We start from the raw sequence: 12,361 nt of genomic DNA on the forward strand, positions 1-12,361 counted from the left end.
TAAAACCATCTTTATTTTTTCTTCCTGTTATCCTTTAAAATATAAGCTATTGCGAGTTGCCAAGCATTTATCAAACCCTGTTGTTAGAGCCATATACTTGGAGCTTATGATTTTAACATGGCCATTGTGTATACACATGAAACATGCTTGTTTTAATCTTTCTTCCCATTATCTACATTTAGAGATGCATTCGCAAATTTGTATCATAGGTGCCAGTCCAAACTGTCAAGCTGTTCAGTGACAGGCAGGCAAGCAGCTATTTTATTGTACATTGCTCAGTTAGATGATTAAAATGGACAGTCACAGTGGTGAACGGATGTTTGTGGGAGGAGTGTTTGGGGTTTTTTTGTTAGCGGATGGAGCGATGTAGGGCATGCACTGTGGACAGGTAATGAATTGGCTAAAAGCTACAGCTGTACAGGATTGAAGTGCAAAGCAGTGTACCAGGAAAGCACAGGTGGAAGGTGTGTCTTCCATTTCGAGGGACTCATTGATGATGTAGACTAAGAAGAGCAGAGCAGGGCAAACCAAGTTCGTTTTTATTAATAGGGTCAGACTCAATTTTGATAGCAATGTTTCCCTTTGTATGGCTTTGCCAAAGGAGAACTCGCATGTACAGCTGTTTATACTCTCAAAAGCCCAAACTTGACCCCAAATATGCAAATCTGGGTTCAAACACACAAGTGCAAGACTTCCTCCCTCAGTAGACTGGGCCCATGATGAATTAAAACATGCATGAGGATTGCCACCTGGCTGTGCAGAGCTGCCGACTTACCTGTTCCAAAGCTGTCCGTAGCGCAAGCCTAGTATAGACTGGGGCAACGGTGAGAGCTTGATTTCCCTTCTGCTTATTTTAGTGTTAGTGCTGTATTATTAAGAATTTGAGTTTGCTGCAGTGTATGTGGGTAGCGACACTTTTGTCCCTCAGAGCTGGTTTTGGTGCTGGTAGTGGTCAAGTAAGGCTGGGGCGAGAGTTTTGGCAAGTTAACAAGTTCAACAAGTTTGGTGATGACACCCTTTGATTCCATACCGTGCAGTTTCTTTTTGCACTGGTCAGATGCAGACGGTGCACAAACTATTAGCATCTCCTGGTAGTTTAGACTTGATGTTAAAGGGCATAAATGTGTTGCATGGTAACTGGATACGTTTCCATGGGAACAATGTGTACTCACTGTCATGTTACAGAAGATTGACTGAGAGTTCTTAAGGAACAAGAAAAAAAAAATGAAAACAATAAAAATGGCAGAGATTCAATCACATTATACAATTTCTGTCTGGAAATATGCACACTATTTTAAATTTATTGAGGAAGAGAGCAAAAAAATATATAAAAGTGCAATGCAATTTGTGCCCTCTAGCCAAGGATTAAACTTTCAGCAGTACGGTCACAAATCCTTGGGAAGCACCTGTACAAGAGACAATGCACATCACTGTATTCATTTCAGACAGAACAGCAGAAACAAGAGCGCTTGAAGTTTACACGGTAAAACTAGGCCAAATGACAGTTACTCTGGAAACAAGCATCATTCCTAAAACTTTACTTCTGTCAGTTTTGAGAACAATGCTTTCTTCCAGAAAGACTTTACTTCTATCAGTTGGTACTGCAGCGGCAGTTTTTTGGAGGGACTTCTGATCTCATCAGATTGGGTTTCGTCGCTCTGGTATTCAAATGTTCAGTGAGACAAATTTTGTTCCAGTACACCAGCATGCCCCAATTAACTGTTGATTTTTCAGACTCCAAACGGAGTGGGCTTCAGAGTGAGCTCCTGGGAGTATCTGCAGAAATAGGTTGCATCACTTGATGTGCCATTGACATTTAGTCTTAGTTTGTGTCACCTGTCAAAACCTTAGATGGGAATGCAACTGTACAGTGTAACATATCAATGCTTATCATTTTTCAAGAACAATTTTAGAAAACTGTACTGTACTGGAATCACAAAGATTCTATGCTTGTTGTGTGGACTCAGACTGCATTGATTGAGATTGCATGGATTCAGATAAAGGATGTACATTTTGATTCATGTCATATTCAAATGTTCTCAGGCTCCTAAGACTGAGTATTTGAATAATCAAAGCCTGCTTTTCACCTCAAGCACCGTAAGACATCTGCAAAGAGATCTGCACCCACTTGCAGTTTCAGGCAGGACAGTGAGTCATATCACTGAATTATCTGTTATTTTAAGCATGCCTCTCTGTCATGAATATTAATGAGAAAGAGTAAAATTCTTGTCTTCATTTTTCTTAAATAACTAGGGCTCAAGTGCTGATCTGAGTTATTATTTTTTATCTTTGGGTTGAATATTTGAATGATTGTGTATTTGTTTTCATGTGGTTTGTAGCTGTACATTAGCCCTGATTTTAAGCTGCCACGACTTTGATGGGGGTCTGCGATGTGTAATTTAGCCAGTAACGTCATGTCTTTCTTTTGACATCACATAGAATGTGAGGACATTATATTAGAACTCTTCAAAGTGATACTAAATACGTGATTTAGTAACACCTCTAGCATTTCCATCCTGGGCAAAATGTCACTGCTATGAGAGCGGGGAACAGACAGTGCACTGAGACAGGTGGAACAGACAGTACAGTGAGAGGATGGCTAATGTGGGGAAACAGACAGTGCAGTGAGAGGATGAGTTAAAAGTCTCTGTCATACACACTGCTGCCAACTGAAAATCACTGACAGCAGGTGTGTCACTAATGTATGTCTGATAACCTTCTTTATGATAACCCACATGTAACCATTAATGATTTGGCGCCACAGTGACATCTTCCTCCTTGTCCAGGGAATGCTTTGATCCGGACTGTTTTACTGCAGCCATAAAAAGAGCCCTCTGAGTGGGTCCAAGGAAACGCTAGTGTTGCACCGAGCTGCTGTGATCTTCACCAGCACCATATTCGAAGTTGTTCCTGCCATGCACATATTATTCTTTATATGCATTGACAACCATAATGCAAGCCTAATACTGCACATGAAGAAAATCTTTTGTAGGATTAAGATTGGGCATGAACATATGCCAGCCATGCTTTGTGTCATTAGACACAAGTTCTGTAGACAGCATGTGAAGGATTAACCCCACTCATGCATTTGATGTAGCGATATGCTTTAGTGTGCCAGCATATGTAGGATAATGCAAGATGCTCTAAGTGCTGCATCAAGACTTCAATGACTAAGAGCAGCAGAGGGGAACATTCAAATGGCTCTCCTTTGTCAGCCGCCAAAGATTCAGAGAGCTAGCTGCATGCTGTGATCTTGAATGCCATTTCATACCATTAAGTTTTCGCAAATGATACACCGTGCAGATAACACTTAAAGTGGTAGAAGCTTAAGGAAAATACATGCATCAGGATTGCCTGGGAAGCACAGACCTGTGTATGTGTTAAGTCACCCCTGCTGACCTCCTCTCAGATTCCTTTTGCATGTAGAAGGTGAGCAGGAAAGTCCCGCCTGACCAGTCTTGCTCACCCCTATGTGCCATATGAAGCTGATAGTAATGGCAAGAGCCAGGTAATGGCGGCATCATCCTCGTAGGCAGGCCTGTTTGTCCATCACACCACTCAGGCCCTCAGTCTAACACAGTCTGACACCCCAGCCCTCTGCACCACGCTTAGCACTTTAGCGCCACTCCCCGTGGCTGCTAAAACGCTGAGCCAGCGCCGGTGACACCAGAGAAGGACGCCGGGGGTGGCAGGTGGAGGCGCTGTGGGTGTCATTAGCCGTCAACACTCCCCTCCTTGGACGGGGTGGACGATGACACGCAGGGATGGGGTGATGTTTGTGTCAGGGTTCGTAAGGGCAGGAAAAAGGGAACGATTATGGTATGTTGTAACAGGACTGACCTCCTTGGGGTGGTGCAGGGCAGTGGGGGACACAGAGAGTTCATTCAGAAGGATGTGCTCCTTCACACCGTTACTGTTGCCACGGTATTGGAAATTTCTCAATGAAGCCCCAGGCGACGTCCAGCGGTCCATAAATTATGCATTGCTGACATGCCTTGCCCGTGTAAAAGACTGTCAACGTTCCGGATATTGAGCGTGAGGGTGATTGGAAAAGTTATGAGCTTGGAAAAAGGGGATGGGGGACGGTTCTGTGTGATCGGTGTTGCTGAGGATTTAACAGCTGCCTGACCACAGCGATGATGAGAGGAAAAAATGCTGCACACACATTTTAGAACCTAAAATTTAGTATGATTTTACTTTCACACTGCTCAGAGTGCACACTAAACAGAAGCTGAGGAGGGATCACTCAATGCCAGCATGCAAGCCACACTAAACAGTGAGACCCAGCGCTCAGTTAACACCAGCACTTTTGACCTACTGTAGACCTACAGTGTGCATGAAGTTCTTCAAGTTGGTCAAACTCACATTCATGCCTTGTCTTTATGTAGTGGCATTATTTGGTTCTGCAACTGAAATATTTCTAAATTATGGCAGTCCATAGACGTCCATAGCGGTGAAGGTATTGATATGTTGCTCTTGTATGATTTAGCTAAAGAGAGTTCATAGTTCAGAGTTAGAGGCCTGAGAGAGTGAGCTGATCCGCAGTGGGAGAGGGGTGTGTTCAGATGCTGGCTCTGTGCTTGGCTGTGTCAGTCAGACAGCAGGTCTCTGCTGCATGAGAGCTGTGGGAGGCTGTAACAGTGCCACAGAGGGACTAGCCTATGGAGGTGTCCCATCGCCCTGCCCCGGCATAAACATGTGCTCCTCACAGCAGTGCCCAGGGGGAGTGTGAACAAGAGGGCGGGGCCAAGGAACTGGTGTAGAGTCTTCTTAAAGGGACAGGGCCTCTCCACACCGCATTCCCCTGGTGTTCATACCCATAGCAGGGAGGCTCTGCTCTGGCCCCCCGCTTAATGCTGCCCCATGTGGGCCAGGCTTTCACTCCCCTTCCTGTGCTTGGGGCTGTGGACCCTTGACACTGTACCAGCAGCCTCGACCTTCATTCACAAGGCGGGGAGGGGGGCAGGAGGGAGTTGGGGGGGTGGTCTGGAACCGGACCAGTAACCCAGAAGGCTGAGTCTGAATCCTATTAAAAGCCCACGGAGCTAGCCAATAAAAGGGTGTTTCAAGCTGGAGCCGCTGAGAAAACATACTGTATGCGATTAATGAAGCTCTGAGGAATTTAAGGAAGGTTGTCATGTATACAATTAAGGGGATGGTTCAAAAAGCTTTTTGGTCCAAAATGTCATTATGTTTTTTTTTTGTTGTTTTTTTGTTTTTTACCTTTTGGTGAAGTGGCACATCTCTCATTAATTTTGAAGTTTAGACGAAGGAAGTGCATTACGATGGTGACCCCAGAGCTTGGGTATTCCCTGACCGCTTATCTCTTAAGTGATTACAACCGAGCATTCCCCGAGCTGCAGCACATGCTGTAGAATTAACTCTGTATTGGACGTGGGCTGACACAGCATTCTGAGAGGGGCACTGAAGGCACCGAAGCGTTTCGGGAATGACTGCTGTATGTCTATGTTTGCTGTGGATACAGAATCCTCACTCTCCAGAGTTTTACAATGCCAAGTCTTAAGGGCTGTGTGTGCACACACAAGCTTTGGAAGTTCTTGTCACATCTATCTAATTGATTTGTAAGTGGAGTCACAGGAGAAATTCTTAATTCTTTAATTAACCCATTGAGAGCTTAGTTATTGAGCTCCAATGTGCATATTTTTGTAATAACAAACCAGCATTTCAGACTGCTGACCGATTCACTCAAAGTCATGAACTGCGAATCAGCAAATTGGGAGGGTCTTCAGTACGTCTGTCATGAGGGGTTTTTTCACAGCACATGCTTTTTGTGAATATTTTAGGTCACATGTAGCTCTGGTAACTGGCTCATGTCTTACTGTCACTTAAACAATAACAAAATGTAATGCCACTGTTACGTTGAATTCAGAGGTGGCAGGTAACACTCCATGTAGTCACAAAAGCATGTGGAGCAAGAGGAATATTAGATGTAAGATAGGAGGTGGATGGCACAAATCTCTGGACCCTGATGTCCGCCAGAATTGGAGCATCCCACTTTGTTTCCTAAAACACCAGCCTGTTCACTGACATACATATATGCTTATACATGGATCAGTTACATAACAGACAGTGAGCTTTGTAAATCTCAAAGCAATATATGACTCTCCTGGCAAAAAGGGACATTCAACTCGATTCTGAAACAAAGCTTTTTCTTAGAAGCCCACATGGGTATGGCATGGAAGCAGAGATCTTACTGAGTGCGAATTTTTCCTCAAGCTCTCACTTACTGACAGATGGTCTGCAAAGCTTTGATCTTCGTTCTTCGTTTGCGAACCTCTATGTTGCCACATTTCACCCTTGCAATGCTGTGAGACAATATGCAGTATGATTTATGTACTTTGCAGCATATTATGATCAAGACTGCCTTACCCTTACAAACGACCGTAGCAGGGCGCTGACTGCCGATGGATTCTCCTAATGAATATGGAGATGCTGTACTGTAGCCTGGGTATTCCCACGGGGAGACAGGAGAGAGACAGAATTGGGGAAGCCTCCCCTTGTTTCCAGAAATGGCTTTTGTGTAAATGAGCTCATTAATAATCCTTTTCCCAGCATGCTGCTAAGTCAGGGACATCATTCCTGACTGCACACCCCTGTCCCACTCTGAGCAGCGGTTTACAGTGCCGAGGAGGGGGGAGGAGCTGATGCATGCCATTGCTGAGGCTCATGCGTGCATGCAACATGCTTTATATGATACGTTTGCCGTATGAATTTTCGGGGAAGTAATAAAGCAGAGGACATAGCGTCCTGTAGAAAATAAGACCAGCGTAAGTGTGCTGAAGCTGATCTGGAAGCAGCCCAATCGGAAAGTGTCTTTTTGGAAGTCTCGTTTATTAGACTTGTAGCTTAAGAATAATGTAATTGCTGCAAAGAGCCGACCCATTCCTGGAGGACTGTTTCATCCGTGGGTTTTGGATAGTTTGTGCTGGTTATGAATTTGTTTCCAGAAATACGATTATGAAAACCACTGTTATATGGGATTACATGAAGTCCAATATTTAAAAATTGATCAAACAGTGAGTCCCCAGGTATTTTAAATTCTAACTCCTGGATCCTGGATGTTTTCTACTTCTTGTAAGAGAAACTGTTAGTGCTATGTTGCTCATTAGATCATTTTCACCGGTTTAGCTCCTCATTGATATAATGGCAAGCAAATGTATAGTCAATATCCATTGAAGAGACTTCTGCACATTCAGTACCCTGAAAGATACTCACGTCGCTGAAAAGCAGTCTTCATAAATGACAGAGCTGTCTTTTTTTTGAGGAGAGTTTGCTATTTTCGGCAGTCTCAGATGTGATTGGGAACCGGAGACTGCACTGCCTCAAACACATAAACCTCCAGCTCTCTCTGACAGCGAGCACCTTTCAACAGGCAGTCGCTCTCACCCACACGGTGGCAAGCGTGGGAATCAAAGGCCCCCGAACGCCTGATGAAGGACGCCACAGATCCCCGCTTCTGCTGACAGGCTGCTGTGTTTCTCACTCCTGGAAAACATGCTGCGTCCCAAATGGCTTTTTCAACAAACTGTTTGGGCTTGGAGGGGCCCTGGTCGTGACACTTCTCAGAGAGCCTAGGGCTCCAGATGCCTATGGGTTTTGCATGGGTCGCGAGGGTGGCTCACGGCATGATCTGAGACCATTTCCCACCTTGCCCTATTTTTTTTTATCTGCAGCTCTTGTGGATCTCACAGTGAAACCACTGCCCTTGCATTAACAGGATAGCTACATTTGCACTAGTAATATGAGTGGGAAGTATATCACTACAAGTACTTAGGACACATAATTTTGGGTATGTGTTAAAGCAGTGCAGTTTTCCACCAGAGAAAAGGATACATATTGTGTTTGATGCATAAATGGATAAAATACTAACTGCACAGGTTACAAATATTGTCCCTACTCTTACTTGTTTATCATTATTAAGAATAGAGCTGTGAATTTTGTTACATGTGGTTTAATATGGTATATTTGTAGGTCCTATAAAACTTGTGAAGACTTGTCAACTTGTAGAAATCAATACAGTGAGTGTCTTGTTAGACATGCGTACAATAATACAGTCAACTAGATATATAATTTAATATATGATACTTGCATTCTCTGTTTTGCTGCATGGCGTGAAGCTGATCATACTTTAAGCCCTCTTGCATGTTGTCATGATGCATACTGGTGCAAAATGTCAGACTAGCACCCAAGCTTCTAGGGTACACAACATTTTACCTTGGTTACAAATATGTTATTTGTAGGACCCAATGTCATTTTGAAAGTAGCTTATTTTATGCATTGTGTGCTACAGTATATACTGATTGGCTATCTCTGTTTGATTGGCAGGAAAAGAAGCCCATCAGCATCCAGGGATCCAAACCAAAAATACGACCAAAGGGAGGAGAGGGGTGAGCGCTCGCAGTATGCCCCGGCAGACGGCGGGATGCCCAGATCACCGTCCGACTACGGGGATCGGGACCCTCGCCGGGCGGCGCGGGGCCCGCGGATGTACGAGGACGCCGACATGGCGCGCGGGGAATACCAGGACCGGCGGGGCCACTGGCGCTCGCAGGAGTACCCTCCGGACGAGGAGCTAGATGCACCGCCCAGCGAGTATGAGCTGCAGCGGCGGCGCGAGGAGGAGTACCAGGCGCGCTACCGCAGCGACCCCAACCTGGCGCGCTACCCCGTCAAGCCGCAGCCCTACGAGGAGCAGATGCGCATGCACGCCGAGGTGTCGCGGGCGCGGCACGAGCGGCGCCACAGCGACGTGTCGCTGGCCTACACCGAGCTGGACGAGCCGCAGCGGCTGTCGCGACCCCGCGGCCCGGCCCCCCCCATGGAGGGCCAGCGCTCCTACTCGGTGGAGAGAACTTCCCCCGGCCCGGGCCCCGGCCCCGTGCATCGGGGCCCCGGCCACAGCCCGCCGACCCCGCACCGGAGCCCCGTGCTGGGGGACGTGCGGCGGGGGCCCGGGGGGGAGCCCCTGCGCCGGCCGCAGCAGCACCACCTGGACCCCAGCTCGGCCGTGCGCAAGAGCAAGCGCGAGAAGATGGAGAGCATGCTGCGCAACGACTCGCTCAGCTCCGACCAGTCCGAGTCGGTGCGCCCGCCCCCGCCCAAGCCGCACAAGACCAAGCGCGGGGGCAAGATGCGGCAGGTGTCCCTCAGCAGCTCCGAGGAGGAGCTGGCCACCACGCCCGAGTACACCAGCTGCGAGGACGTGGAGATCGAGAGCGAGTCTGTCAGTGAGAAAGGTAGGCGCGTCCTGCCGACCCACGACCCGTTACAGGGTCTGAGTCCTTCATTAACAAATCTGCCCTAAACAGCGCCACCTGCAGGTGGTGCTTTACAGGCTTTCGGACGAATGTTTGCTGATTTGTGGTCAGTCCTTTCATGTAAATGTAACATTTCCAGGCCCCATTGAATGCATAAGGAGAAGATGTGGAGTATGAAGTACACCTGCAGTCTAAATCTTGAGTGTGAATGGGAGAATCTCAATGATTAATTAGCCTCACCCTATGGGGTAGTACACTTTGTACTGCATGTCTGTTTGTCTGTCAGTATCAAAGTGGTACACTAATGACATTTTACCACTCAAGCTCAAGGTTATGTCAAAGGGACCCGAGGTTGGCAGTCTTCATGGAGGATGGTACAGGTACAACAGAAATAAGTGAAAGAGTGCAAAGTGTGTATCACTGCTGGCTAAGTTCCACCCACAGTCCTGTGTGCATTCCCAGGCACAGAGTGAGAGATGTGAAGTGATGTGTGCATATGTATGTTAAAGAGAGGGACAGAGGGAACACACTGTGAGGCTGCTTTATCATGTGAAAACTAACCATTATTCCTCCCTTCCTTAGCTTGGCTCATCCATGTCTTTGTGTACTGTGTGTACTGTATGTGTGTGTGTGTGTGTGTGTGTCCTGCGGCTGTGTCCCTGCGCGGTGTAGCCTGTGGGCGTGTGTGGGCAGTTCCATGCGGACGGGAGGCGGCTCCGAGGGGGCGGAGTGTGTGCACGGCAGACGCCCTCTCCTTCTGCTGTCCTCCCATGACACGCATTGCAGGGCCTGGCTGCTGCTCTCCCGTGCTCAATCCCTCGTAATGGACTTTTATTATATAATAGGGCAGGCTCGGGGGAGCCGGGGGTGGGGGTTGGGGGGGGGGGTGGGGGGGCTGCAGAGCCAGCTGCAGGTTTGATCCTCCACACCGGCAGAGCCTCAGAGTGGGCGGAGGGCCCAAAGGACGGAGGGGTCCCACACTTGAGCTTTTCGGGCATGTGTGCATGGGCGGCAGTGTGGTGAAGCAGGGCTTGTAACCAAAAAAAGGTTGATGGTTTGATTTGTCACTGGGGCACTGCTGTTGTACCCTTGGGCAAGGTACTTTCCCCACAATTGCCTCAGTAAATATCCAGCTGTATAAATAAATAAAATTGTAACAAATGTAGGTCACTCTGGATAAGATGTCAATAATGACAATGATGACAATAATGATCATATAATGATATTATACAATGATATTAATGATATGAAATAATAAATAATGAAATGTAGTGTGTGTGGTACAGTGGGTAAGGAGCGCGACCCATAATTCCGAGGTTGCTGGTTAGATTCCCAGGTGGGCCGCTAGTTTCGTACCCCTAGGCAAGGCAGTTGCTTCTCTGAATGCCCAATTGTTTGATATAACACGCTAAATATCTAACAGTAAATACTCTAGATAAGGGCTTCCACGACGCACCAGAAAATGCAAAAGGAGTCTGAGCTCAGCCCTGTCATCAGTCGCACGCATTAATTAACGGAGGTAGAGCACATGTAATTAAGAGTTTGGAGGAAATTAGCCGGTTCCCCAGCAGGAGCGCCCACGCCCCCTCCCCCCGACAGCGCGATCAGCAGGGCTGCGAACACCTCGGCGGCTCTGCGCTGCGCGGGCTCCAGATGCAGGGAAGCGGATTACCCCGCCCCCTGCTTGCCGCGGCGCTCGCTCACCGCACTGGTGATGTCATCTCTTTAAACCCGTAAGGAACTCCCCCCCCCCCCCCCCCCCCCCCACGGTACAGATTACGCCCTGTGTGAGAGGAGGGCAGCGCACACGCGGCAACGGCCACATCTAGCGCAGCAGCGTCGTATATAATGCAATTATCAGCTGCGCTGCGAGAATCCCTCCCTCCCCGTTTCACAGCGCCGCTCGCCGTGCGCCTGGGCGCTGAAGTGGCGGAAAGGCAGCTCGCGTTAGACCTTCATTATGTGCATTGTGTGTGTTTCTGCAAATTCAGTGAGTGTCTCTGTGGGCAGTGCATTAGAGCTGTGGTAAGAGGCCTCTGCAGCCCACAGAACCGTGGGCGTGCTGCATTCCTCAGTGTTACAGCAAAATCCCCCATCAGCCCTCGGGATGTCTCTCCTTGTGGAGGGAGTCTTATGAGACAGTAAAAGCTTACATGCACACATACACACATATACACAAATATTCAGAAACGCATATACACAGATTAACACACACTCAAAAGCACAGAGAAATATCCAAAGACACGCACACATATATGCATACAATACAAACATATAGAAACACACACATACAAATACACAGAAGCTCACATACTGAATCAGAGCCCATTTCAAAAAGAATTAACATCCGAGCAGATCCTTCCAGGAGCCTGCTATTGGCAGCTTAATGCTGCCGCCAGTCGTCGTAATTGCAAATTGATTTTGTTGTCAAACGTGTACTTATGGGCCCCCCACCTGGGCATGTCAGGAGTGCCAGAGGAAAGGGAGAGCTGGGGTATCACAGAGGTTATGTAACCCACATCCAGGAGTAAAACCCAATCTCACGTACTGATACCAGGGCATCGTTGGGCACGCAAGGCCCGAGGTCGGCTAGTGGATCTCAGAGACGCCTCAGCCTAAAATCATTTCCCCAAAGCCACGTGGCAGGGGACATGCCAGCGAGCCACTGTTCAGAGGAGGGTTCACGCATCTGCATCGTCAGATGGTCCTCCAACGGACCGACAGCCACGCCCTATCGCCAAGGACACCTCTCCCTCTCAAACAGGAGGAGAACGCAACCCGTCTGTCTGTTTTAAAAGCGGCCCCTGCAGTGTTTTTTGGGGTGCACTCACTTGTCTGAGATCGCGGGCCTAATTGATCCTGCCTGGCTCAGGCCAGCGTGCCTTAAGCGGTTGTGTCCTTCTCACAGAGAAGCAATGTGGCGCGGGTCACTTCACAGCCCTCAGCCTGAAAAAGCAGGACTAACATTTAAAATCAGGTTAGCTGTGCATCTGCTTGGCTCCTTGCCTGCCTCCAGATCAGTATAATCCAGTGCTATTGACTTGTGGCTTGCCCTGTATTCCAGACCAGCACTTTGTACCAGC

The 12,361-nt window shown here is 47.8% G+C and overlaps 1 protein-coding gene across 33 annotated transcripts in view; it reads left to right on the top strand.

Annotated features, from left to right (window-relative positions):
* The window catches only part of rims2a (regulating synaptic membrane exocytosis 2a), a 187,774-nt gene that overhangs the window by 76,860 nt on the left and 98,553 nt on the right, over positions 1-12,361 (top strand). For all 33 annotated transcript variants that reach the window (XM_036538373.1, XM_036538374.1, XM_036538393.1 and 30 more), the window contains one exon: positions 8,347-9,257. In XM_036538373.1, the coding sequence (XP_036394266.1) occupies positions 8,347-9,257 (911 nt within the window). The remainder of the gene's footprint in view (positions 1-8,346; positions 9,258-12,361) is intronic.

This window comes from Megalops cyprinoides, chromosome 10 (assembly GCF_013368585.1).
Source record: "Megalops cyprinoides isolate fMegCyp1 chromosome 10, fMegCyp1.pri, whole genome shotgun sequence".
Lineage (NCBI taxonomy): Eukaryota > Metazoa > Chordata > Actinopteri > Elopiformes > Megalopidae > Megalops > Megalops cyprinoides.